This window comes from Hypanus sabinus, chromosome X1, assembly GCF_030144855.1.
Source record: "Hypanus sabinus isolate sHypSab1 chromosome X1, sHypSab1.hap1, whole genome shotgun sequence".
Classification (NCBI taxonomy): Eukaryota; Metazoa; Chordata; class Chondrichthyes; order Myliobatiformes; family Dasyatidae; genus Hypanus; species Hypanus sabinus.
In genome coordinates, this window is record NC_082738.1 from 27,502,208 (window position 1) to 27,527,711 (window position 25,504).

The following is a 25,504-nucleotide window of genomic DNA, read 5'->3' on the forward strand; positions in this document are numbered from 1 at the left end:
AATCTCTGGATTGCTGCTTGAACCACGCACCAGTGAGGGTAAGAATTGGATGATTTGGCAGATGAATGTGTGTCTGAGGAGCTGGTGCAGAGGGTAATGCTTTAGATTTCTGGACCATTGGGATCTCTTCTGGGGAAGGTATGACCCTGTACAAGAGGGATGGGTTACACCTGAACCCAAGGGGGATCAGTATCCTTGCAGGAAGGTTTGCTAGGACTGTTGGGGAGGATGTAAGCTCATTTTCTAGGGGAGTAGGAAACTGAGTGATAGGGCTGAGGATGGAGTAGCTGGCATACAAGCAGTGGAGGACAGACAAATGCAATACTAGCATTCATTTCGAAAGGACTAGAATATAATGCTGAGGCTTTATAAGGCACTGGTGAGGCTTCACTTGGAGCATTGTGAGCAGATTTGGGCCCCTTATCTAAGAAAGAATGTGCTGACCTTGGAAGGGGTTCAAAGGAGGCTCACAAAAATGATTCCAGGAATGAAAGGGATCATATGAGGAGTGTTTGAAGCACTGGACATTTACTCACTGGAGTTTAGAAGAATGAGAAGGGATCTTATTGAAACCTAGGGAATGTTGAAAGACCAAAATAGAGTGGATGTGGAGGAAATGTGTGGGAGTCTAGGACCAGAAGGCACAACCTCAGAATAAGGAGATGTCTATTTAGGACAGTGATTAGTAGGAATTTCTTTAGCCAGAATGTGGTGAATCTGTGGAATTCATTGCCACAGATGGTTGTGGAGGCCAGGTCATTGGATGTATTTAAGGCAGAGCTCAATATATTCTTGATAAATCAAGGTGTGAAAGATTATGGGAGAAGGTAGGAGAATGGGATTGAGAGAGTTACTAAATCAGGCATGATCAAATGGTGATGACTTGAAGGACCGAATGGCCTAATTCTGCTCCTGTGTCTTATGGTCAAGTGATATGGATACTTGGGGTGGAGCTTGCACATTGTCCCTATGTCTGCAGGTGCCCTAGTTTCTTCCCACATCCCAAGATAATTTGCTGTTGTAATTTGTGCCCAGTGTACAGGTGGGGGGCAGAATCAAAGGGGAGAGTAACAGAGGTTAAGGTAGGATTACGTGAGCAGACGTTTGATGTAGTTATGGGCTGGAAAGCCTGTTGCTGTGCTGTATACTTGAATGACTCTTTAATGTTTCACCAGAACTTGTTGCTTGTTCTTGCTCTGTTGCTTTAACCTTCAAAACCTCACATCGGGTAGGAGGTCTGCGATTACAGTTGTTGATTTCTTGAACTAGGTTCAATCAATGAGCTGGTTCAATTCACACTCATAGATTTATACAGAATAAAAACAGGCGTTGAGGCCCAGCTTGTCCGTGCTAACTAAGATGTGTGTCTAAAATAAGCTCATTTTACTTATTGTGTTTGTCTCCTATCCCTCTGAACCATTCCTATCCATGTACCTGTCCTAGTGCCCTTTATACATTGTAATGGTGCCCACCTCTACCATCATGATCCGTCACAGGCTTGTCACTTCCCTCTATCCATTCCGTCTTCACAGTACATTTCTTCAAGAAGACTAACAGTAGGACGCCTACCATTCCCTTTCCTATTTGCTATGTCTGGGAAAGGACCAATCACCTCTTTCGTACCCCCTTCCCAGTGTTGCTGACACACTCTCAGACTCTTAACTCTGCCTCTCTCTGTTGTCACTTTAGCATTTCAGTTTGCACTGCCTGTCTGCACCGTTCTGTTGTTCTGCGTTTGTCGCCGTGTTTATTGTGGTACTTATTGTCACCGTGTACACTCGTTACTCTGTGAGCTTCACGACAGCAAGGAATTTCACTGCACCCTGATGAATATGACTATAGACTTGTCTGAATCTCAATCTTTGATACAGGGTTAGTGAAAGGAAAGTTCACAGTCACAAACTTACAAGGCAGAGGTCACTGAGATAGATGGTCACTGTTACTGTGATACAAGGCATAGCCAGTGAGATATAACCACACCGTCATTGAGATACAAGGTCAAAGTCACTAATATACAGGAGAGAGGTCACTGACTAGCAAGGCAGTGGTCATTAAAGTGCAAGTTTGTGCTCACTGAGCTACAAGTTCATAGTCACTGAGCCACCAGTCATGAATATTCAGGTACGTGGCTGTGGTCAGTAAGAATGTAAGAGATTTTGCAGATGCAGGAAATCTTGAGCAACACACACAAAATGCTGGAGGATCTCAGCAGGTCAGGCCGCATCTATGGAGGGGAATAAACAGTCGATGTTTCAGGCCAAGACCCTTCACCGTGACTGGAAGAAACCAGAATAAGAAGGTAGGGGGAGGGGAAGGAGTACAAGCTGGCTGGTGAGGTGCGGGGTGCGGGGGGAGGGTAAAGAAGAGGATAGTGGACCCTTGAATAAAGGGAAGGAAGTGGAGAAGGGTCGAGAGGGTAACCAGAATGGGGAGAAAAGCAAATAAAGGTGGGGAACAGAAGTTAGAGAGGTCAGCGTTCATCCAACAGGAGATGTAGTCTTGTCCCCTCTCCAGTAGGGCCATCTACAATTTGTTTGAGAAAACTCTCCTGGGCACACAACAAATTCCATCTCACCGAAGCTCATTGTACAATGGGAATCACAGTCGTGCTCAGGGATGACAGAACGAGGACCTTGTCTGTGTCCTATTACCTTCCCAGATTTTGTTAAATTCCTGAAAATGCTCACTATTACTGATGCAGCTGATAGAGGTCCAATCCATGTGCTCATAATGGCATACTGTTGCAGCTTGTGTGATCTGTCTGTACCTTTCAAAGCTCACTACAGGTAATTTTAAATAGAATATGAACTGTACTAACGTGGCAACAGAGCTCCTTAGCCAGTAAATCATGTTATATCCGTTGCAAAGGACATGGCTGAGAACATTGTATGAGCAGGCTCAGAAAACCACAGCCACGGTGATGTTCATACCTTGCCCTTTCTTTCATAGTACATACTTGCTGGAAATAGAATTGTCTTTGTAAGTTAGCAATGCCACAAGTGCAATGGAGTCTGGTACAGGGTGGGATAGATGTGACACAAAACGTTCTTCAAGGAATAAAACTTCAGAATCAGAATCATGTTTATTATCACCGGCTTGTGACGTGAAATTTGTTAACTTAGCAGCAGCAGTTCAATGCAATACATAATCTAGAAAAAATAAGTAAATCAAATACATTGAGTATATGTGTGTATGTTAAATAGTGCAAAAGCAGAAATTAAAAAGTGAGGTAGTGTTCATGGTTTCAATGTCCATTTAGGAATCGGATGGCAGAGGGGAAGAAGCTGTTCCTGGATCACTGAGTGTGTGCCTTCAGGCTTCTGTACCCTTCCTGGTGGTAACAATGGGAAGAGGGCATGTCCTGGGTACTGTGGGTCCTCAATGATAGACCTACCTTTCTGAGGCACTGCTTCTTGAAGATGCCTTGGATACTACAGGGGCCAGTACCTAAGATGATGCTGACTAACTTTACAACTTTCTGTAACTTCTTTTGGTCCTGTGCAGTAGCCCTCTCCCTCCATACCAGACAGTGATGCAGCCTGCCAGAATGCTCTCCACAGTACATCTGTACAAGTTTTTGAGTGTGTTAGGCAACAAACTAAATCTCCTTAAACTCCTAATGAAATAGAGCCTTCTTGATAGCTGCATCGATATGTCAGGACCAGGTTAGATCCTTTGAGATCTTGACACCTAGGAACTTGAAATTGCTCACTCTCTCCACTTCTGATCCCTCTATGAGGATTGGTTCATGTTTTGTTGTTTTGCCCTTCCTGAAGTCCACAGTCAGTTCTTTGGTCTTACTGACATTGAGTACAAGGGTGTTGCTGCGACACCACTCAACTAGCTGGTATATCTCGCTCCTGTACACCCTTTTGTCTCCATCTGAGATTCCGCCAACAATGGTTGTATCACCAGCAAGTTTATGGATGGTATTTGAGCTATACCTAGCCACATAGTCATGGGCATAGAGAGAGTAGACCAGTATGCATTCTTGAGATGCACCAGTGTTGTCAGTGAGGAAAAGATATTAAATCCCAATCAGCACCGGTTGTGGTCTTGCAGTTAGGAAGTCAATGTGGCGATATGCAAATTACGGTGAGTCCAGGTCCTTGCTGAAGCGGGAGTTGATCCTCGCCATGACCAATCTCTTAAAGCATTTAATCACTGTCGATGTGAGTGCTACTGGATGATAGTCATTTAGGCAGCTCACACTACTCTTCTGGGCACTTGTATAATTGTTGCCCTTTTGAAGCAGGTGGGAACTTCTGACCATAGCAATGAGAGGTTGAAAATATCCTTGAAAACTCCTGCCGGTTGGTTGGCACAAATTTTCAGAGCCTTACCAGGTACTCCATCAGGGCCTTGCGAGGGTTCACCCTCCTGAAAGATAGCCTAACATCGGCCTCCGAGTCAGAAATCACCGGGTCACCGGGTGCAGCAGGGATCCACAGCTGTAGTTATATTCTCCCTTTCAAAGTGGCATAAAAGGTGTTAAACTCATTTGGTAGTGAAGGATCGCTGCCATTCATGCTATTGAGTTTCGCTTTGTAGGAAGTAATGTCCTGCAAGCCCTGCCAGAGTTGACATGTATCCAATGTCGCCTCCAACCTCGCTCAGAATTGTTTCTTCGCCCTTGGAATAGCCCTCTGCAAATCATACCTGGCTTTCTGGTACAGGCCTAGGTTGTCAGACTTGAATGCCACAGATCTAGCCTTCAGCAGACGACGGACCACCTGCTTCATCCACGGCTTTTGGTTTGGGAATGTACAGTAAGTCTTTGTGGGCACACACTCATCCACACAGGTTTTAATGAAGTCGGTAACAACTGCAGCATACTCATCCAGGTTCAAAGATGAATCCCTGAATACATTCCAGTCCACCGATTCAAAGCAGTCGTGTAGGTGCTCCTGCACCTCCCTTGTCCAAACCTTCTTGGTCCTCACTGCTGGTGCTGCAGTCTTCAGTCTCTGCCTGTACTCGGGGTGTAGAAGTACAGCCAGGCGACCAAGCTTTCTGAAGTGTGAGCATGGTATAGCACAGTAAACATTCGTGATCTTATTGTAACAGTGGTCCAGTAAAACTTTTTCTTTGTGATACACCTTAATTCAGATGTGAGCTTACAATTGTAAAATTTTCCTTAATTTCTTGTCCCTTAGGTACTGATTTAATGGCAATCTTTCTGATATCAACAAGCAAAGGGAGAGGAAAGTTCATTGGCCCCGTGAAGGTGATTGTAGTATGGACCATTTGTGATCTATTCTGTGGCATGAATTCTACCCAGCTCCACTTGATGTCATGGAGAAAGCTCTTGTAATTGGAACTGGAGTTAGAATTGGTTTATAATTGTAATATGCATTGGAGTACATTGAAAAGCTTGTCTTACCGTTAGCTTGTTACCGTTACCTTAGCTTGTCTTACTGTTCATACCGATCAAATCATTACACAGTACATTAAGCTAGTGCAATAAAAGAATGTGGAATGGAATGTTACAGTTACAGAGAAGCGCAGTACAGATAGAAAAAGGGTGCAAGGTTATAATGAGGTAGATTATGAAGTCAAGAGTCCAACTTATTGTACTAGGGAACCGTTTGATCATCTCACAACAGTTGGTAGAAGCTGTCCTTGAGCCTGGTTCACGTTCTTTGAGGCTTTTGTATCTTCTACCTGATTGGAGGGGGGGAGGGAGAGGAGAGAGAGAATCAGGTTTTAAAAGTTGCTATTGAATCTGTCAGCTTCCAGATCTATAAAGTGTGCTGCCACCATAATCAGCCTCTCTTCGTCGATACTGCTTAGTGACCTGAAAATATAATTGTACATTTTGCTACGTATGTCCATTTGTTAGTAATGTGCAACAATAAATAGTTGGCACAGGCACAGACTATTTCCAAGAATCTGTCTGAAGTCTCCTAAATTTTTTTAAAACGACTTATTTTCTGAACTGAAGTTTGGCTTTCAAAACCTTTTAATTTCCATCTATCCAGCGCCAAGGTTTGTTTTGTTTGCCTGTGTGAGCAACAGAACCTCACACCATGCAAAGAAAGGCAAGACTTGAACAGTACATGAAGGGTTGGTGGAGGAAGGGCAGAAACAGGGGAATGTATGTAGGGCTCCTTCATTTTTACTCTCTGAGGATCTGGAATGAAGCAATGCTTGGAGACGGGCAAGAAACTAAGTTGTATTAGTGTTAAAGTAAGTGTAGGCCCTGTTGAGTCAGAGCTAGAACTATATCCAGTCAATTCCACAGTGAGTTTGCAGATAATCTATACATTGTGTTGTGATCACTTGAGGCACATTCTGCTTATTTTTAACGTGTCGATTGAAAAAGAACACAGGTACTTTTTCATGCCTTTTGCAGTGTGCAGTTGCCTACAGGTAATGAAGTGTTCTTGTTGTTGAAAGGTAAGGAGAACCAATTTGTACATGAACAGACAGGAAGAAATTCGATAATGTTGGAGAAAACATGTGAAAATTATAGCGTACAATTATGGGGCTGACGGAACTTGCATAAGAAATTTCTAGTCAGAACTTTTCACTGACAATTGCTGGTTTAAGCACTAAAAGATGTTTCTTGTCAAAGTCAGGACTAAAAAGGAGGGGAAAATCAACTTTATTTGTCACATGTAACAGCAAAGCATCGGAACATATAGTGAAATGCATTGTTTGTGTAAACAACAAGGTCAATCCGATGACATTCTGGGGGCAGCCTGCAAATGTTGCCACGTTTCCGGTAGCAACATAGCATGACCACAACTTACCAATCACTGAGTAACGCCATGCTGCTGGGAAAGACAGGCAGAAGTTGGGCTCTCGGGGAATAGGCGACAGCATTAATTGATGCTTTGATCGTTTATGACTCTCCTTTTGTTGGCGGCACACTAACACAGTAATTGGCGTAATGCTATAACAGTACCAGTGACCTGGGTTCAACTCTGCCACTGTCTCAAAGGAGTTTGTGTGTTCTCTCCTTGGCTTTCCCCCAACATTCCAGTGACATACGGGTTAGTAGGTTAACTGGTAACACGCCACGGGCTCATTGTGTCCCTGTATCCCTAGATCTGAAAAAAATAAAAATAATGTTGTTGATGTGATTCTTTGCTCTTGGATGAAAAGATTCTGATGGTCCAGGTAGAGACTGCATGGGAAAATTGTTCAAGGAAATGCAGCCAAATCAACATTGATCACGTGGTCAGGAAGGGGCCCAGCTACTCTTAACAGCACAATCTACCCACCTCGCTTGATTCTGTGCTTCCCCTTCCTCTCCTATCAGATTCCAACATCATTCCACCATCATTGAAGACGTGAATCACAAGGGCCGGCGAGCGTGCTTTAGAAAGCAGCACTTCATGGGAGTTTTGGTGTTTGAACACCGCCCAATCAGAGATAAGGAGGGAATGAAGAGGTGAATCACACAGGCCGGAGAGTGTGTATTAAAAAGCAATGCTTTGTGGGAGCTTTGGTGTTTGAACAGTGGCCAATCGGAGATCAGGATTCATTAGCAGGGGCAAGTGAGTGGCCATTGTTAGAGTGGGCCTTGTTAGAGTGGAAATTTGAGGCCTTAGCTCCTCGAGGCTTCAGCTAGACTTGAGTGAAAGAAGCCAAAAAGCTGTAGGTAGATTTTTTTTCCCAGTTTATTTCTACTTATTTATTGTTTCCTTCTTTATAATTGCACAGTTAGAGCAGTATGGATGCCAGGTATGCTCCTCTTGTAGGATGTGGGAAGGCAGTGACTTTTCCAGTGTCCTTGATGACTTCACCTTCAAGAAGTGCATCCAGCTGTAGCTTCTAACACTCCGCACTAAGGAACTGGATCTGGAATTGGATGAACTCTGGATCACTCCAGAGGTGGAAGGGTTGATAGACAGGACATAAATAGACGTAGTTACACCCAAGGTGCAAGACATAGGAAACTGGGTGATAGTCAGGAGTATGAAAGGGGTTAAACAGCCAGTGCCCATATAGGTACCAATGACAAAGGTGTTCTGGAAAGTGAGTTAGGTGCAATGATAAAAGACAGAACCTCCAAGGTTGTGATCTCAGGATTACTACCCATGCCATGTCCTAATGAGGCCAGAAATAGGAAGATCATACAGCTTAACGTGTTGGTGTAGGAGGGAGGGCTTCAGATTTTTGGATCATTGGGTTCTCTTCCATGAAGGTGGGACCTGTACTGAAGAGACAGTCTGCACCTAAACTGGAGGGGGACTAAGGGGTCTCATATCACAGCAGGAAGGTTTGGTGGTACTTCATGGGGGAAAGGGGTGTTAAACTAGAGTTGCAGGGGGATGGGAACCAGAGTGCCAGAACACATAGTGGAGTGGTTGTGGAGACAGATGCTGTTTTGACCTGAGACAAAGTCAGAAATCAAAAGGTTGAGCATGGTGGGATTAATGTTCTGAGTTCTGTACTGCAGGAAAGGCAGATGAGCTCAGGACGTGGATCAACACCTGGAATTATGATATTATTGTCATTAGTGAGATGATTGCAGGAGAGGTAGGATTGGCAGCTCAATATTCTGGGGTTCTGTAGTTTGAAAAGTAGAGGGAGAGGGGTGGCATTAATAGTCAGTGAAAATGTTACGCAGTAGTAGTTCAGGACAGACTGGAGAACTCGTTTAGTGAGTTTTTATGGGGGGAATTGAGGAATAAGAGAGATAAGACCTTGTTAATGGGGTTACTGTATATCGTAGACCACCCAACAGTCCACAGGATTTAGAAGAAGAAACTTGTAAAGAGATCACAGACTGTTGCAAGAAACACAAGGTTGTGGCAGAAAGTGATTTTAACTTTTCACATATTGACTGGGAATCCCATACTGTAAAAGGACTAGGAGGGATCGAGTTTGTCAAATGTATTCAGGAAAGTTTTCTTAATCAGTACATAGAAGTTCCAAATGAGAGAGTGTGCTATACTTGATCTCCTATTCGGATATGAGACAGAAATTTGTATGGGGGGACACTTTCCATCTAGTGATCATAATGCCATTAGTTTCAAGATAATTATGGAAAAGGATAGGTCTGGTCCTTGGGTACACATTCTAAATTGGAGAGAGGCCAATTTTGATCAGAAAAGATTTGGCAACACACACAAAGTGCAGGTCCTGCTGAAGGGTCTCGACTCAAAATGTCAACTGTACTCTTTTCTGTAGATGCTGCTTCACTTGCTGAGTTCCTCCAGCATTTTGTGTGTGTTGCTCCAAATTTCCAGCATTTGCAGATTTCCTCTTCTTTGAGGTGTGAAATGGGGTAGGCTGTTATTCTGACAAAGCAATACTAGGTAAGTGAGAGGCCTTCAAAAGTGAAATATTGACAGTACAAAGCTTGTACGTGCCTGTCAGAATAAAAGGCAAGAATAGGCTCAGTGAACCTTTGTTTTCAAGAGAAGTTGAGGCCCTGGTTAAGGAAAAGAAAGGAAGTGCATAGCAGGCATAGTTATTTCAGGAGTATAAGAAATGTAAGAGAACTCTTAAGAAAAAATCAGGAGTGCTTAAAGAAGGCATGAGGTTGCTCTAGCAGACAAGGCGAAGGGGAATCCTAAGGGATTCTACAGATATGTTAAGAGCAAAAGGATTGCAAGGGTCAAAATTGATCCTCTGGAAGATCAGAATGTTAATCTATGTGTGGAGCCAAAAGAGATGGTGGACATCTTAAATGGATTTTTTGCATCTATATTTACTCAGGAGAGGACACGGGATCTGTAGATGTGAGGCAAAGCAGCAGTGAGGACATGGACCCTATACAGTTTACAAACAGGGAGGTTTTTGCCGTCTTGAGGCAAAATAGAGTGGACAAATCCCCAGTGCCTAAATCACCTTTAACAACAGGTGAGGTTTCAGAAGATTGGAGGATAGCGACTGTAGTTCCACTGTTTAAGAAAGGCTCTAAAAATAAACCAGGAAATTATAGGCTGGTAAGCTTGACATCAGTAAAGTATTTGGAAAGACAGAGACCAATTAATGATAGTCAGCATAGCTTTGTGCATGGTAGGTCATGTCTAACTAATCTTGTAGAATTTTTCAAGTAAGTCATCAGGAAAGCTAATGAAGGCAAGGCAGTGGCTGTCTACATGAACTTTATCAAGGCCTTAGACAAGCTTCCACATGGGAGCTTGGTCAAAGTTCAGTCACTTGACATGCAAGATGAGCTAGTGGATCTGGCTGATAATGTGGTTAACTGGATCAGCAAATTTGTGGATGTACCCTCCTCCACCCACCCCATCTGTCCATCACCCACACACCCCTCCCACTGTCCCTTCCCCCACCCACTCCATCTGTCCATCACACACCCCTCCCACTGTATCCCCTCCCCCACCCACTCCATCTGACCATCACCCACTCACCCCTCCCACTGGGTCCTCTCCCCCACCCACTCCATCTGTCCATCACCCATACTCCCTTCACTGGGTCCCCTCCCCCACCCACTCCTTCTGTCCATCACCCACACACCCCTCCCACTGGATCCCCTCCCCCATCCACTCCATCTGTCCATCACCCACACACCCCTCCCACTGGGTCCCCTCCCCCACCCACTCCATCTGTCCATCACCCACACACTCCTCCCACTGGGTCCCCTCCCCCACCCACTCCATCTGTCCATCACCCACACACTCCTCCCACTGGGTCCCCCCCTCCACCCACTCCATCTGTCCATCACCCACACACCCCTCCCACTGGGTCCCCTCCCCCACCCACTCCATCTGTCCATCACCCACACACCCCTCCCACTTGATCCCCTCCCCCACCTACTCCATCTGTCCTTCACCCACACACACCTCCCACTGGATCCCCTCCCCCACCTACTCCATCTGTCCTTCACCCACACACACCTCCCACTGGGTAACGTCCCCCACCCACTCCATCTGTCCATCACCCACACACCCCTTCCACTGGGTCCCATCCCCCACCCACTCCATCTGTCCATCACCCACACACCCCTCCCACTGGGTCCCCTCCCCCACCCACTCCATCTGTCCATCACCCACACACTCCTCCCACTGGGTCCCCTCCTCCACCCACTCCATCTGTCCATCACCCACACACTCCTCCCACTGGGTCCCCTCCCCCATCCACTCCATCTCTCCATCACCCACACACCCCTCCCACTGGGTCCCCTCCCCCACCCACTCCATCTGTCTATCACCCACACACTCCTCCCACTGGGTCCCATCCCCCACCCACTCCATCTGTCCATCACCCACACATCCCTCCCACTGCGTCCCCTCCCCCACCCACTCCATCTGTCCATCACCCACACACCCCTCCCACTGGATCCCCTCCCCCACCTACTCCATCTGTCCTTCACCCACACACCCCTCCCACTGGATCCCCTCCCCCACCTACTCCATCTGTCCTTCACCCACACACACCTCCCACTGGGTAATGTCCCCCACCCACTCCATCTGTCCATCACCCACACACCCCTTCCACTGGGTCCCATCCCCCACCCACTCCATCTGTCCATCACCCACACACCCCTCCCACTGGGTCCCCTCCTCCACCCACTCCAGCTGTCCATCACCCACACATCCCTCCCACTGCATCCCCTCCCCCACCCACTCCATCTGTCCATCACCCACACACCCCTCCCACTGGGTCCCCTCCCCCACCCACTCCATCTGTCCATCACCCACACACCCCTCCCACTGGGTAACGTCCCCCACCCACTCCATCTGTCCATCACCCACACACTCCTCCCACTGGGTCCCCTCCCCCACCCGCTCCATCTGTCCATCACCCACTCACTCCTCCCACTGGGTCCCCTCCCCCACCCACTCCATCTGTCCATCACCCACACACCCCTCCCACTGGGTCCCCTCCCCCACCCACTCCAACTGTCCATCACCCACACACCCCTCCCACTGAGTCCCTTCCCCCACCCACTCCATCTGTCCATCACCCACACACCCCTCCCACTGGGTACCCTCCCCCACCCACTCCATCTGTCCATCACCCACACACCCCTCCCACTGGGTCCCCTCCCCCACCCACTCCATCTGTCCATCACCCACACACCCCTCCCACTGGGTCCCCTCCCCCACCCACTCCATCTGTCCATCACCCACACACACCCCCCACTGGGTCCCCTCACCCACCCACTCCATCTGTCCATCACCCACACACTCCTCCCACTGGGTCCCCTCCCCCACCCGCTCCATCTGTCCATCACCCATACACCCCCACTGGGTCCCCTCCCCCACCCACTCCATCTGTCCATCACCCACACACACCCCCCACTGGGTCCCCTCACCCACCCACTCCATCTGTCCATCACCCACTCACCCCTCCCACTGGGTCCCCTCCCCCACCCACTCCATCTGTCCATCACCCATACACCCCCACTGGGTCCCCTCCCCCACCCACTCCATCTGTCCATCACCCACACACCCCTCCCACTGGATCCCCTCCCCCACCCACTCCATCTGTCCATCACCCACACACCCCTCCCACTGGGTCCCCTCCCCCACCCATTCCATCTGTCCATCACCCACTCTCCTCCCACTGGGTCCCCTCCCCCACCCACTCCATCTGTCCATCACCCACACACCCCTCCCACTGGATCCCCTCCCCCACCCACTCCTCCCAATAGGTTCCCTCCTTCCAATGTTCCCATCTGCTCTGCGCATCTCCTTTAGTTGGTTCCATGCTGTACCTTCCTCAGTGATCAGATCCCACCATCTCTAATTCTTTGTCACCTCTATCCGTCACCTCCCAGCCTCTGTCACTATCTTTACTCCGCTCTCCTCCCCTGCATCTGCCTATCATCCCTCCTCACCTGGATCTGCCCTTCACCTGGCAGCTGTTGCCCCACCCTTCACCTCTTTATACAGGCTTTCTCTCCTCTATCTTTCCACTCCTGTTGAAGGGTCTTGAACAGAAGTGGCTGCTCTCCATTTCTCTCCAAAATGCAGCCTATCCCTTTGAGGTCTTCCAGCATTTCCTGTTGCTCCAGATTTGATTGTTTCTAGTCTCTTGTGTCTGCTTTAGTGCCATATTGTGCTGGATGATACAGCTGAAGGAGGCAGTGGGGTGGGGCCCCAGCTGGGGAAAGGAGCAGAACACTTCTGCAGTGTATGCTCATTGTAGTTGTGTGTGGCAATGTGGCTCTCGTCTTAATCTGATCAACTATTCTAATTAACTCCACTACCCCCTCTATCTATTATCCCCCTGTCACTCCGCTGCACTGTAAACTATTTATAATGCTGTAAACTATTTATAATGCCACTTAAATTGTAAACCCATGCCTATATTTTTGTATTTAAGCCATATTCAATCTTTAACCTCTAATTTTATTAGCTTTTTATGTATTCTTTACTTTTCTATAATCCTGTATTCTTCATAATTGTTGAATGTTGTTTTTGTTGCATATTATTCCAACACAGTACAGCAAGTTCCTAATACATGTAAACGTATATGGTGAAGCAGGTTAATTGTTGATGCTAGATTTTACTGCGGCTCCACCGTGGGTCCCGACTTATTCGTTATTATTGTTAGTCAGGCCTCTGACACTTAGAGATGAGGATCAAACCAGTGCAAAAGCCAAGTTCTATTTGGGCTGCCTGAGGATGGTAATCATGGCTGTTCCCCAAGTATCAGGAACCTTTCACTTGGCTGCACAGCAGCGAGGAACTAATGGACTGTTATTCCTATCCATGGAAACCAATCCATGTAACATAGGCACAACCCAGATCTGCCAGCATTTTTGGGTCAGCTGATGTTGCTTACAAATTTCTATTCCAAATCAGTCGCCAACAAATCCACAAGTAATTTACAGCCTGTTTAAATGGTGCAGATGGTTGGAGGCAGGAGCTGAAGGCGAGGTTTTCCCTCCGTGATAAGCGGTGCATCCATTGGATTGGCACGGCCCAACATGGCAGAGCTTTAGATGAATCAGCTTTTTTCCGAGAAATTGCATCACCAACTGTCTTGGCTGCATACTTTCCACTGACTGCATGCAGCTACTTCTGTTTCAAGGCATTAGTTATCATGGATGCCAAAAGTAAAGGGGAATGTGATGTCCATTTTAGTGTCTTCGATCAAGGACCTTGTGAACTGGCTGGCCAGGAATGAGACTGTGCCTGGGTCAGTCTGTCCGACTCTTTCTCTAACATACTGTGTGATGGACAGTGAGTTAATCTAAACAAAAATGGCTCTATTAATATACAGAACTTGCTGAGACTGAAAGAGAACTTGCTGTGAGAAAGGGAAAGACAGAGACGGAATATTTTCTACTCGATGGCTTCTGCCAGACAAGCATCTGATACAAGCCTGTTCAGTACTCCCAGTATAATAATATAAACAAAGAGAGCACTTGGTCACATAGTTCTTGGAGTTATATAATAGTAGAGCATAGAAACAGACCCCTTGACCCGCCATGGCTGTGCTGACCGTCATTCCTATCCATACTAATCCCACTGCCTGCTTGAACTCCATAACCCTCTCTGCCCTGCTCATTCAAGTATGTCGCCAGATGCCTCACAAATGTTGCTCCTGTTCCCGCCTCCACCATTTCCTCTGGCAGCTCATCTACTATTTTTGAGAAAACAGCTCATCTACTATTTTTGAGAAAAATTTACCCCCTCAGTACAGTACTCCTTTAACCCCCTTCCCTCTCACCTTAAACCCATGCTCTGTAGTTTTTAGACACCCCTACCACAGAAAGAGTTCCTGGCTGTCCACCCTATCTGTGTCTCCCATAATTTTATATACCTCTATCATGTCTCTCTCAGCTTCCTTCATTCCAAATCCAGCATGTCTAACTCTCCTGATAACTCAAGTCCCCCAATCCTGTAATATCCTTGTGAGTCTCTTTAGCTTAATCACATCCTTCCTATAATTGGGCTACCAGAACTGCACACAACACTCCAAGTATGGCCTATCTAATGTTTTACACTGCTGTAACATAATGCCCCAACTCTTGTACTTATTGCCTCAAATGATGAAAGTAAGCACACCAAACACCTTCTTCACCACCCTCTCTACCACTTTCAGGGTACCTGTATCCCTCTGTCTCCCTGTTCTACAACACTCCCCAGGACTCTATCATTCACTGTGCAAGTCCTGCCCTGATTTAACTTCCCAATTGCATCACTTTGGACTTGTCTGAGTTAAATTTCATCTGCCACTTATTGGCCCACTTCCTCAGTTGATCAGATCCTGTTGTGACCTTAGACAACTTTCTTCACTGTCTACCACACCAACAATTCTGGTGTCATCTGAAATCTTATTAAACATTGCACCTACGTTCTCATCCAAATCACTTAATGTTGATGACAAACAACAGTGAACCCAGCATTCCATCATGACTGATTTATCATCCCCCTCAACCACATTGTCCTGCCTTCCTCCCATCACCTTTGATGCCCTTACTAATCACAAACATAGAGCACAGAATCACTACCCTCTGGCTAAAGAAATCCCTTATCTCTGTTCTAAAGGGGTTTCTTTCTATTCTGAGATTGTGCCCTCGGGTCCTAGGCTCACCCATTATAAGAAAAATCCTCTCCATGACCACTCTATCTAGACCTTTCAATATTCGATAGGTTTCAATGCTAACCTCCCTCATTCTATAAATTTGTTCACCTTTATGTACTTCAGGGCTTCCAACACCTCCTTTGTAATGATGATATGCTCTAGGATATCACTGTTCCTTCTGCTGAACCCACTACCTCCTATGATCTTCTGCACAGTAAAGACAGATGAGAAGTATTCTTTTAAGAGCTTGTCCATTTCCTGAGGCTCCATACATAGATTGCCATTTTGCTTCTTGAGGGAGCTGCTCTCTCTGCCTTCTTCCATGTACTCCGACATCCCTTATACTCTTCAAGGCCTTTGCTTGGTCCCAGTGGCCCTAGATCTACCCACTGAGTTGTTCCCACGCCTTTTGTACTGCTCCAGATTCCAACATCTGCAGTCTCTGGTGTCTACTCAATGTCCCTTGGCAGCCAGGGTTCCTGTTTCCTGCCAGCCTTGCCCTTCACTCTAACAGGACACGTCAACCACTTGACCAGACTCATTTCCTAAGAGGATGTTGAGAGCAGCCCCTTCTCCAGTTGGACTATTGACATATTGCTTTGCTAGTTTTCCTTTCATTTGACTGTGATACCTGCTCCTTTCATACTTTTGCAGCCCCGGTAAACTTGTGTTTCTAATTTGTTAGCTTATGATTCAGTCAATTGCCAAGACTTCACGTGTGTATAAGTGTGTTCACCATAGTGTAGAAATAATTTTACTACTTTTTAATATTAGCACAATTTGTCTTTTGCACATTGGTTATTTGTTAGCCTTTGTTTATCTATATGTACTTTGATAATAAATTTACTTTGAACTTTTGATGCTGCAACAGCTTTTCAATCTGTTAGCTTGCACTAAACCAGCAGATTTATTTGAGGCAACTAAACACAAAAGAAATCATTTTGCTCTATGTCATAGAATCAACCTAATATGGCATTTACTTTTAAAAAACAAAAATGGTTAGTTTCTAATAACTTAATTATTTTTAATAATTTCTTTAAGGGTGACATCTGTTCTATTTAATTTTAATTGGTTCAAAATTCAAGGATTCAAGATTCAAGTACATTTATTATCAGAGAATGTATTGCTCATGGGTAGCCACAAAGCAAGGAACTCAAAAAACCCAATTAAAGAAAAAAAAGAATAAAAATAAAAGTAAAAGACCAACACCCAATATACAAGAGAAAGAAAAAAACACAGATCATGCAAACAGTTGAAGAGAACAATAACATTCTGAACCAAAATTGAGTCCACAGATCCAGGGCGGAGTCGGGCCAAAGCTTCACTATCAGTTCATCATATTAGCAGGCACGTAACACAGCAGCTGTAGCCCAATTTCCTTTTTTCCTTTGTGTATAAATCTGGGATACTTTATCTTTATTGCTTTATAAATACTTTCTATCTTTTTAACCTTCTCTTAATGCTTCAAGTTAGAGGTGGAAGCAGTCTACACTCAAGCTAGAGCCAAGGTCGTGAACTCTGAGCAGGATTCCGGGGACCAGGTGACAGGTGAGTTACACCCCTTGTCCCAGAAAGCTACCACCAGCGGGGGTATGAAGGTTGACACAATTGACATTGCATCTGTCTCTGTGCCAGCAGCGGATGGTAAGTGCCACGCCATTTTTCAGTGGCGTGGCTGGACTTGAGGGTGATAACTGTGGAATGGGGTCGGTGTAGGGGAGGTGACAATCACTCCATTAATGCCATTTCTGCTATAATTGAAAGGAAACCTCCACCTTCTTGGCTGCCACTCACTGTCTTGAATTGTTCGAAGCACATTAGGCCCAAAACCTCCTGTACTTGTGTCACAGAGTAATTCAACCCAACTTGTCCATACTGACCTAGATTCCCATCTAAGATGGTCCCATTTGTCAGTGTTTGGCCTATAGTCCTGTAAATCATGTACTCCTACCAGTGGGGTCCATGGGTCCCAGGTTGGGAACCCCTGCTCTAAGCCAATCCTATCCATAATCCTGTCCAGGTACCTTAAAAATGCGGTAAATATACCTGCCTCAACCACTTCCTCTGGAGGCTCCTTCCATATACTGACCATACTTTGTGTGAAAAAGTTGCCCCCCCCCTCCTGGTCTCTATAAAATCTTTGCATTCTCACATTAAACCTATGCCCTCTAGCTTTTGATTCACCAACTCTGGGAAAAAGACTGTGTGCATTCACCCCTTAGCTTATGGACTCCTGCAATAGGGTTGCTGCTGGGCCCAGATCTGATAAATAGATTAACCCCTGCCACACATTCCACTGTTGAATTCTGCTTAGTTTCAAGACTGGCCAACTCAGTCAAGGACAGTGGGCGGGATAATGTCCAGTAATGATTAAGCTTCCCAGCTGGGTTTTAACCACAGTCCTTTTATGATTGCTGTAAAGATTAGAAAAGATCTGAGACCGGAGTGTGGCAACTCTTAACATGGCAAAGAGTGGGGATTCTATTCACAGGAAGGCAGAGGACTTCATCTCAGCTGCACCCTGCTATCGTTATTCTGTTCAGCAAGACCCCAATGAGGGCTACAGTGGCAAATTGGAGGGTCCCAACAGTATTAACTGTTCCCCTCCTGAAACTGAACAAAACGGTGAATGGCAACGAAACAAAGTTCCAATAGCGTATGAGGCCTGTGCTCAGAGAAGTGTCTGGGAAATGCTAATGACCAGAGTGGAAGAAGAAGAAATTAGTGAAGCGGATGAAATTGAAAGGGTAAGAAATATGTATATTTATCATTTTACTTTCTCTGATTGCATATAACTTACTTACTGAATTAATTGGTCAGGTATGTTTCACTGTATGTTTGCAATGTGCTTGTGATAATAAATAAATCTAAATCTAAAAATCTAAATCTAACTTACTGAAATTGCATATTGTCACCACTATTTCAGCCACTGAATTAACCACTCGGTGGCTACTTTGTTAGGTAGACCTATACACCTGTTGGGCAATGCAAATATCTAATGAGCCAATCACGTGGCAGCAACTTAATGCATAAAAGCATGCAGGCATGGTTAAGAGGTTCAGTTGTTGAGTCTAGACATCAGAATGGGGAAGAAATGTGATCTGAGTGACTTTGACATGGAATGATTGTTGGTGCCAGATGGGGTGGTTTAAGTATCTCAGAAAAGGTTCAAAGGTTCAATTTAATGTCAGAGAAATGTATACAATCTACATCTTGAAATGCTTTTTCCTCGCAAACATCCATGAAAACAGAGGAGTGCCCCAAAGAATGAATGACAGTTAAATGTGAGAACCCCAAAGCCCCCCCCAGCTCCCCCTCCCTCCCACGCGTAAGCGACGGCGAGCAACAATCCCCCCTCCTTCCACCGGTAGAACAAAAAAGCTGATTTCCTGGGATTTTCTTGCAAAACAGTCTTTAGAGTTTACAAGCTAATGTTGCAAAAACAAAAAAACATCCAATGAGCGGCAGGTCTGTGGATGAAATATCCCCTGTAAATTCAGACTGCTCAAATGAGAATGGCCAGGTTGGTTCAAGTTGACAGGAAGATGACAGTTACTCAAATAACCACGCATTACAATAAAAGAGCATCTTTGAATGCACAAGTCAAACCTTAAAGTGGATGGGCTATAGCAGCCGAATACCACAGACATACACTCAGGAGCAACTTTGTTGGGTACAGAAGGTACCTAACAAAGTGGCCACCGAATGTGATGACTAATTAAATTCACACATAGGTTATGGCAATCAACATATATTTACAATTAAGTCTAATTTCTGAACATACAGAATTTACATTGGCAACAAAGCAGATGTACTCAAAGAAGCAGTGTCTAATGCAACAAGCAAAGTTCATTTAAATGAAGCAAAGTGTCTCTTAAATTCAGTAGTCTAATCACTGGGATAAAGTTACTTATTCAATGAAGTACCGCCTCTTTACTACAAAAACCATCTCATAGTGCAGACTCTATTTAATGCATCAAAAATACTTAACTTTACACAGCAAACAACTTCTTTCTCAGTGAAAGTGGAGTCTATTTGACACAACAAACAATCAAGTTAACATTGCAAAATTATATTTTCATTGCAGAAAACCACTGATTAAATACAGGGAATCTGTGTCCATTTAATGCAACAAATATTCTCTTTAATACAGGAAGACCTGTTTAAAGGAGCCAATATTCTGGTTAATTTCATAGATTGCTTAAAAGAGCAGAGAAAATTCAATGCAATAAAGGAATGTTTTAACACAGTAAAGAGTAAACAAACTTAGCACAGCGGATAATGTCTATTCAATACAGCAAACAGAATCCATGTTACACATAGCAAACAAATTTATTTAATGCAAGAGTTTTGTTAACAGCACAGATTATTCAATAAAGCAAACAATGTCCATAGAGTTTTAAAATACAGCAAAGGCATGATGTTTCATACACTATATAAAACTCTCTCTCTCTCTCTCTCCCTCTCTCTCTCTCTCTCTCCCTCTCTCTCTCTCTCTCTCCCTCTCTCTCTCTCTCTCTCCTCTCTCTCTCTCTCTCTCTCTCTCTCTCTCTCTCTCTCTCTCTCTCTCTCTCTCTCTCTCTCTCTCTCTCTCTCTCTCTCTCTCTCTCTCTCTCTCCCTCCCTCCCTCCCTCCCTCCCTCCCTCTCTCATGCAAGGCTCCTTCAGAAAGTAAGGAAGCATGGGATCCAAGGAGATCTCGCTTTGTGGATCCAGAATTGCCCACAGAAGGCAAAAGGTGGTTGTAGATGGTTTGCGTTCTGACTACATGGAGGTCTGTGACCAGTGGTGTTCCACAAGGATCTGTTCTGGGACCCCTCTTCTTAGTGATTTTTATAAATGACCTGGATGAAGAAGTAGAAGGGTGGGTTAGTAAGTTGGCTGATAACGCAAAGGTTGGGAGTGTTGTGGATAGTCTGAAGGGTTGTCAGAGGTTACAGTGGGACATTGATAAGATGCAGAACTGGGCTGAGAAGATGGACTTCAACACAAATAAATGTGAAGTGGTTCATTTTGGTAGGTCAAATTTGAAGACAGAATATAATATTAATGATAATGCTTTTGGCAGTGTGGAGGATTGGAGAGATCTTGGGGTCTGAGTACATAGGACACTCAAAGCTGCTGCGCAGGTTGACAGTGTTGTTAAGAAGGCATATGGTACGTTGGCATTCGTCACCCGTGGGATTGAATTCAAGAGCCGTGAGGTATTGTTACAGCTATATGAAACCCTGGTCAGACCCCACTTGGAGTACCGTGTTCAGATCTGGTCACCTCACTACAGGAAGGATGAGGATACTAAAGAAAGAGTCTGGATGAGATTTACAAGGATGTTTCCTGGATTGGGGAGCATGCCTTATGAGAATAGGTTGAGTGAACTTGGCCTTTTCTCCTTGGAGTGACAGAGGATGAGAGGTGACCTGATAGAGGTGTATAAGATGATGAGAGGCATTAATCATGTGGATAGCCAGAGGATTTTTCCCAGGACTGAAAAGGCTAACACAAGGGGACATAGTTTTAAGGTGCTTGGAAATAGGTACCAAGGGGATGTCGGAGGTAAGTTTTTTACACAGAGTGTGGTAGGTACATAGAATGCACTGCCAGCGGCAGTACTGGAAGCAGATACAACAGGGTCTTTTAAAAGCCTATTAGATAGATACATGGAGCTTAGAAAAATAGAGGGCTGTGTGCTAGGGAAATTCTAAGCAGTTTCTAGAGTAGGTTACGTGGTCAGCACAACATTGTGGGCCGAAGGGCCTGTAATGTGCTATGAATTTCTATGTTCTTTGTTCTCTGTCTCTCTTTCTCTCTCGCCCTCTCCCTCTCTCCTCTCTTCTCTCTGTCTGTCTTTGCTACATCTAACTCTATTTGCATGAATAATCTAACGTGATCCTTTCATGTTATATGTCAATGATCTAGCTGACAGAATTGATGGCTTTGTGACCAAGTTTGTGGATGATACGAAGATAGCTGGAGGGGCAGGTAGTGTAGAGGAAGCAGGGAGTCTGCAGAAGGACTTGGACAGATTAGGAGAATGGGCAAAGAAGTGGCAGATAGAATATAGTGTCGGGAAGTGTATGGTCATGCACTTTTGCAGAAGGAATAAAAATGTAGACAATTTTCTGAATGGGGAGAAAAATTCAAAACTCTGAGTGGCAAAGGAACTTGGGAGTCCTTATGCAGGATTTCCTAAAAGTTAACGTGCAGGTGGAGTCAGTGGTGAGGAATGCAATGTTGACATTCATTTCAAGAGGACTAGAATATAAGAGCAAAGATGTGATGCGAAGGCTTTATAAGGTTTGGTCAGATGGCATGGAGTATTGTGAGCAGTTTTGGGTCCCTTATCTCAGAAAAGATGTGTTGGCATTAGAGAGGGTTTGGAGAATGATTCTGGGAAAGAAAGAGTTAACATATGAGGAATGTTTAATGGCTCCAGGCCTATACTTGCTGAAGTTTAGAAGAATGGGGGGAGGGGTGGATCACATTGAAACCTCTTAAATATTGAAAGGACTAGGTAGAGGAGAATGTGGGGTGAATGTTTCCTATACTGGGGGAGTCTAGAACTAGAAGGCCAGCCTCAGAATACAGGTGCATTCAATTAGAAGAGAGATGAGGAGGAATTTCTTTAGCTAGAAGGTGATGAATCCGTGGAATTCATTGCCACAGATGTCTGTGGAGGCCAAGTCATTGGGTATATTTAAAGCTGAGGTTGATCGTTTCTTGATTAATAAGGGTGCCAAAGGTTACAGGTGAAGGAAGGAGAATGGGGTTGATAGGGAAAAATATATCAGACATAATCGAATGGAAGAGCAGAGTCGTTGGGCCAAATTCAGCTTCTATATTTTCTGGTCTTATGGTCCAAACCTTGACAAATCTTTTCACTTCTTGACTAATTTTAGCTCCTTTCTTGACATCTAAGGTTCCATAATCTTGCCATACATGTCCTTCCTTCTGACTGGAACATACCTGACCTGCACTCTGTGAAGTTGTTTTTAAACATCCTTCACATTTTGGATGTGGACTTGCCCAAAAAATTGCTGTTCACAATTAACTCTCCCTAGTTCCTGTTCTTTTGTAATTTGCCCTGCTCCAACTGAATATTCTGCCACAAGGCCCATACTTGCCCTTATTTACAGCGAAGATAAAATTTAAGGATTTGTGATCACTACTCCACAAATGTTCTCCGACTGAATGGTCAGTCACCTGACCAGACACAGGTCCAGTATGGCCCCTCCTCTTATTGGTCTATCTACACACTGATCTAGAACTCCACCTTGGATACATTCCAGAAGTTCATCCTCTACATTACCAACCTCTATAGATTAAAGTCCCCCATGCCTTACCCTGTTACACACAATTTAATTTCCTCCTTATGCTGGGCCCGATGTCACAATACTATCCAGAGGTTCATAAACTACCCCCACCAATGTTTTCTCCTCTCTGCTGATTCTTAGTGCCACCCGAACTGATCCTATTTCTACCCTGATCTGCTGAGCCAAATTCCTTTCCTGCCACTGTACAAATGGCTTAAAATGGGTGCTGCTTGCTCAGTTACATTGACTGTTTACTGAGTTACCTGGTATCTTTCAGGTGTAGTTAATTGACTTTGCTTACTGCAGTAAATAAACTCAGTATCATGAATTAAATTCTGATATTTGCAATAACTAGACTCTGAGTTACAATAAATCTTTATAATATTCTTCAATAATCATTCAAATGGATATTACGTGTGCTCCTGAGAGACCAAATGGCCCAGTCTTGCTTCTGTTTCTTATGTTCTATGGCCCTAATGAAGAAAACAAAGTTTGTTTGATACAACATTGATTTAATATGGCATACCTGAAGTTAACCAGCTGATTGGTGGTGTAGGGGCATCAGCACTGGACTTCGAGGTGAATGGTCCCAGTTTTGAAACAGGCTGGCCCCTTGCACGCTTTCCATCTGTGCTGGATTGAGTTAGTGACTCGGCCTTGTTAAAAAAACAAACGCTAAAGGCATGACAAAAAAATACTACTAATGCACCACACAGTGCAAAAAGGAATAACACGAAGACATCAATTTTACTAGTCTCTCAACCTCATCACGTTTAACTCGGCTGCCTTCTGAATTGCTCAGTCTTTAAACTTTCTTGACCTTTCAATCCAATGCAGAACTCTCTTCAGATTCATGACAAGATCCTCTTTCAGTACTTGTCTTTCCTTCACTAATTGGTCGCTATTTGGTACATTAAATACCCATGTTAATATCTATGGTAATAATTGGACTCTTCTGTGTGTAGTAAATTGACTGTGGTAGTAAATAAACTGGGCAGTATGAACTAGCCTGTGTAGTTGTATGACTGTAAGTAAGCTCTGCTTGTTAAATTGGTTCAATGTGCTGCATTAACTTGTTTTTCTACTGTTGTATTAGATAAGATATCTCATACAACAAAGAGAACCTGAGTGCAGAAACAGAATCAGGTTTATTATCACTGACAAATGATGTGAAATCTGTTGTTTTTTTGTGCAAGACATAAAATTACACCAAGAAATAGTGCAAAAAAAGTAGCTTTTGTGGGTTTATGGACTGTTCAGAAATCTGATGGCAAAGGCTTCACTTGCTGAAATTGGTAAACTTGTCGAGAAACGGAGGGGAGAGAGAGAGACCATAAGGCCATAAGACATAGGAGCAGAATTGGGACATTTGGTCCATCAAGTCTTCTCCATCGTTCCATCATGGCTGATCTATTAGCTCTCTCAATCCTGTTCTCCTACCTTCTCCCCATAACCTTTGACCCCCTGACTAATCAAGAACCTATCGAATTCCACTTTAAATATACTCAATGACTTCTATTCTGAGGCTGTGCCCTTTGGTTCAAGACTTCCCCATTATAGGAAGCATTGTCCCTATGTCCAGTCTATCATAAAAAACTTAAGATATCTGGCCCTTCGAGCCTGCTCTGCCATTCAATAAGATTATGGCTGATCTGGCCATGGACTCATCTCCACCTACCTGTCTTTTCCCCAAAACCCTCAATTCCCCTACTATGCAAAAATCAATCCAACCTTGTCTAAAATATATTTACTGAGGTAGTTTCCACTGCTTCATTGGGCAGAGAATTCCACAGATTCTCCACTCTCTGGGAAAAGCAGTTCCTCCTCATCTCCATCCTAAATCTACTCCCCTGAATCTTCTGGCTATGTCTCCTAGTTCTCGTCTCAACTACCAATGGAAACAACTTTCCTGCCTCTATTTTATCTACCCCTTTCATAATTTTATGTTTCTATAAGATCTCCTCTCATTCTTCCAAATTGCTGCACCTGCAAATCAACCTTGATTCATGCACAAGCACTCCCCAGTCCCTCTGCACAGCAGCATGCTGCAATTTTTACCATTTAACTAATAATCTGCTCTTCCATTTTTCCTTCCAAAGTCCTTCCAAAGACCTTGCACTTACCAACATTGTACTCCATCTGCCAGACCCTTGTCCACTCATTTAACCTATCTCTGCAGACCCTCCGTATCTTCTGCACGATTTGCTTTTCCACTCAATTTAGTGTCAGCAACAAACTTAGATGCATTACACTCGATCCCCTCTTCCAGATCGTTAATGTATATTCTGAACAATTACAGGCCTAGCACTGACCCCTGTGGCACACCACTCACCACTGATTGCCAACCTGAGTAACACCCAAGTATCCCAACTCTCTGCTTTCTATTAATTAACCTATCCTCTATCCATGCTAATACATCACCCCCAACTCTATGCATCCTTATCTTATGGATAAGTCTTTTATGTGGCACCTTACCGAATGCCTTCCGGAAATTCAAGTAAATAACATCCATCTGTTCCCCTCCATCCACTACGCTCATTATATACTCCAAGAACTCCAGTAAGTTTGTCAAACAGGAGCTGTCTTTGCTAATTCCATACTACATCTGTCTGATGGATCCATTTCTTTCCAGATGCCTTATTATTTCTTCTTCATAGCTTTCCCAGCTACAGATGTTAAACTAACTGGCCTATGCCTACCTGCCTTTAGCCTACATCCTTTTTTGAACAG

The 25,504-nt window shown here is 44.6% G+C and overlaps 1 protein-coding gene across 5 annotated transcripts in view; it reads left to right on the forward strand.

Annotated features, from left to right (window-relative positions):
* The window catches only part of LOC132384725 (ankyrin repeat domain-containing protein 33B-like), a 59,598-nt gene that overhangs the window by 844 nt on the left and 33,250 nt on the right, over nt 1-25,504 (forward strand). Inside the window, exons 2-4 of one of the 5 annotated variants that reach the window (XM_059956134.1) lie at nt 5,157-5,227; nt 16,935-17,013; nt 17,888-18,212. In XM_059956134.1, the coding sequence (XP_059812117.1) occupies nt 17,928-18,212 (285 nt within the window). In that variant the 5' untranslated portion in view covers nt 5,157-5,227; nt 16,935-17,013; nt 17,888-17,927. Of the gene's footprint in view, nt 1-2,266; nt 2,300-5,156; nt 5,228-16,934; nt 17,014-17,887; nt 18,213-25,504 lie in introns of those variants that run through there. The other 4 variants (XM_059956133.1, XM_059956136.1, XM_059956132.1 and 1 more) reach the window with 4 other exon arrangements.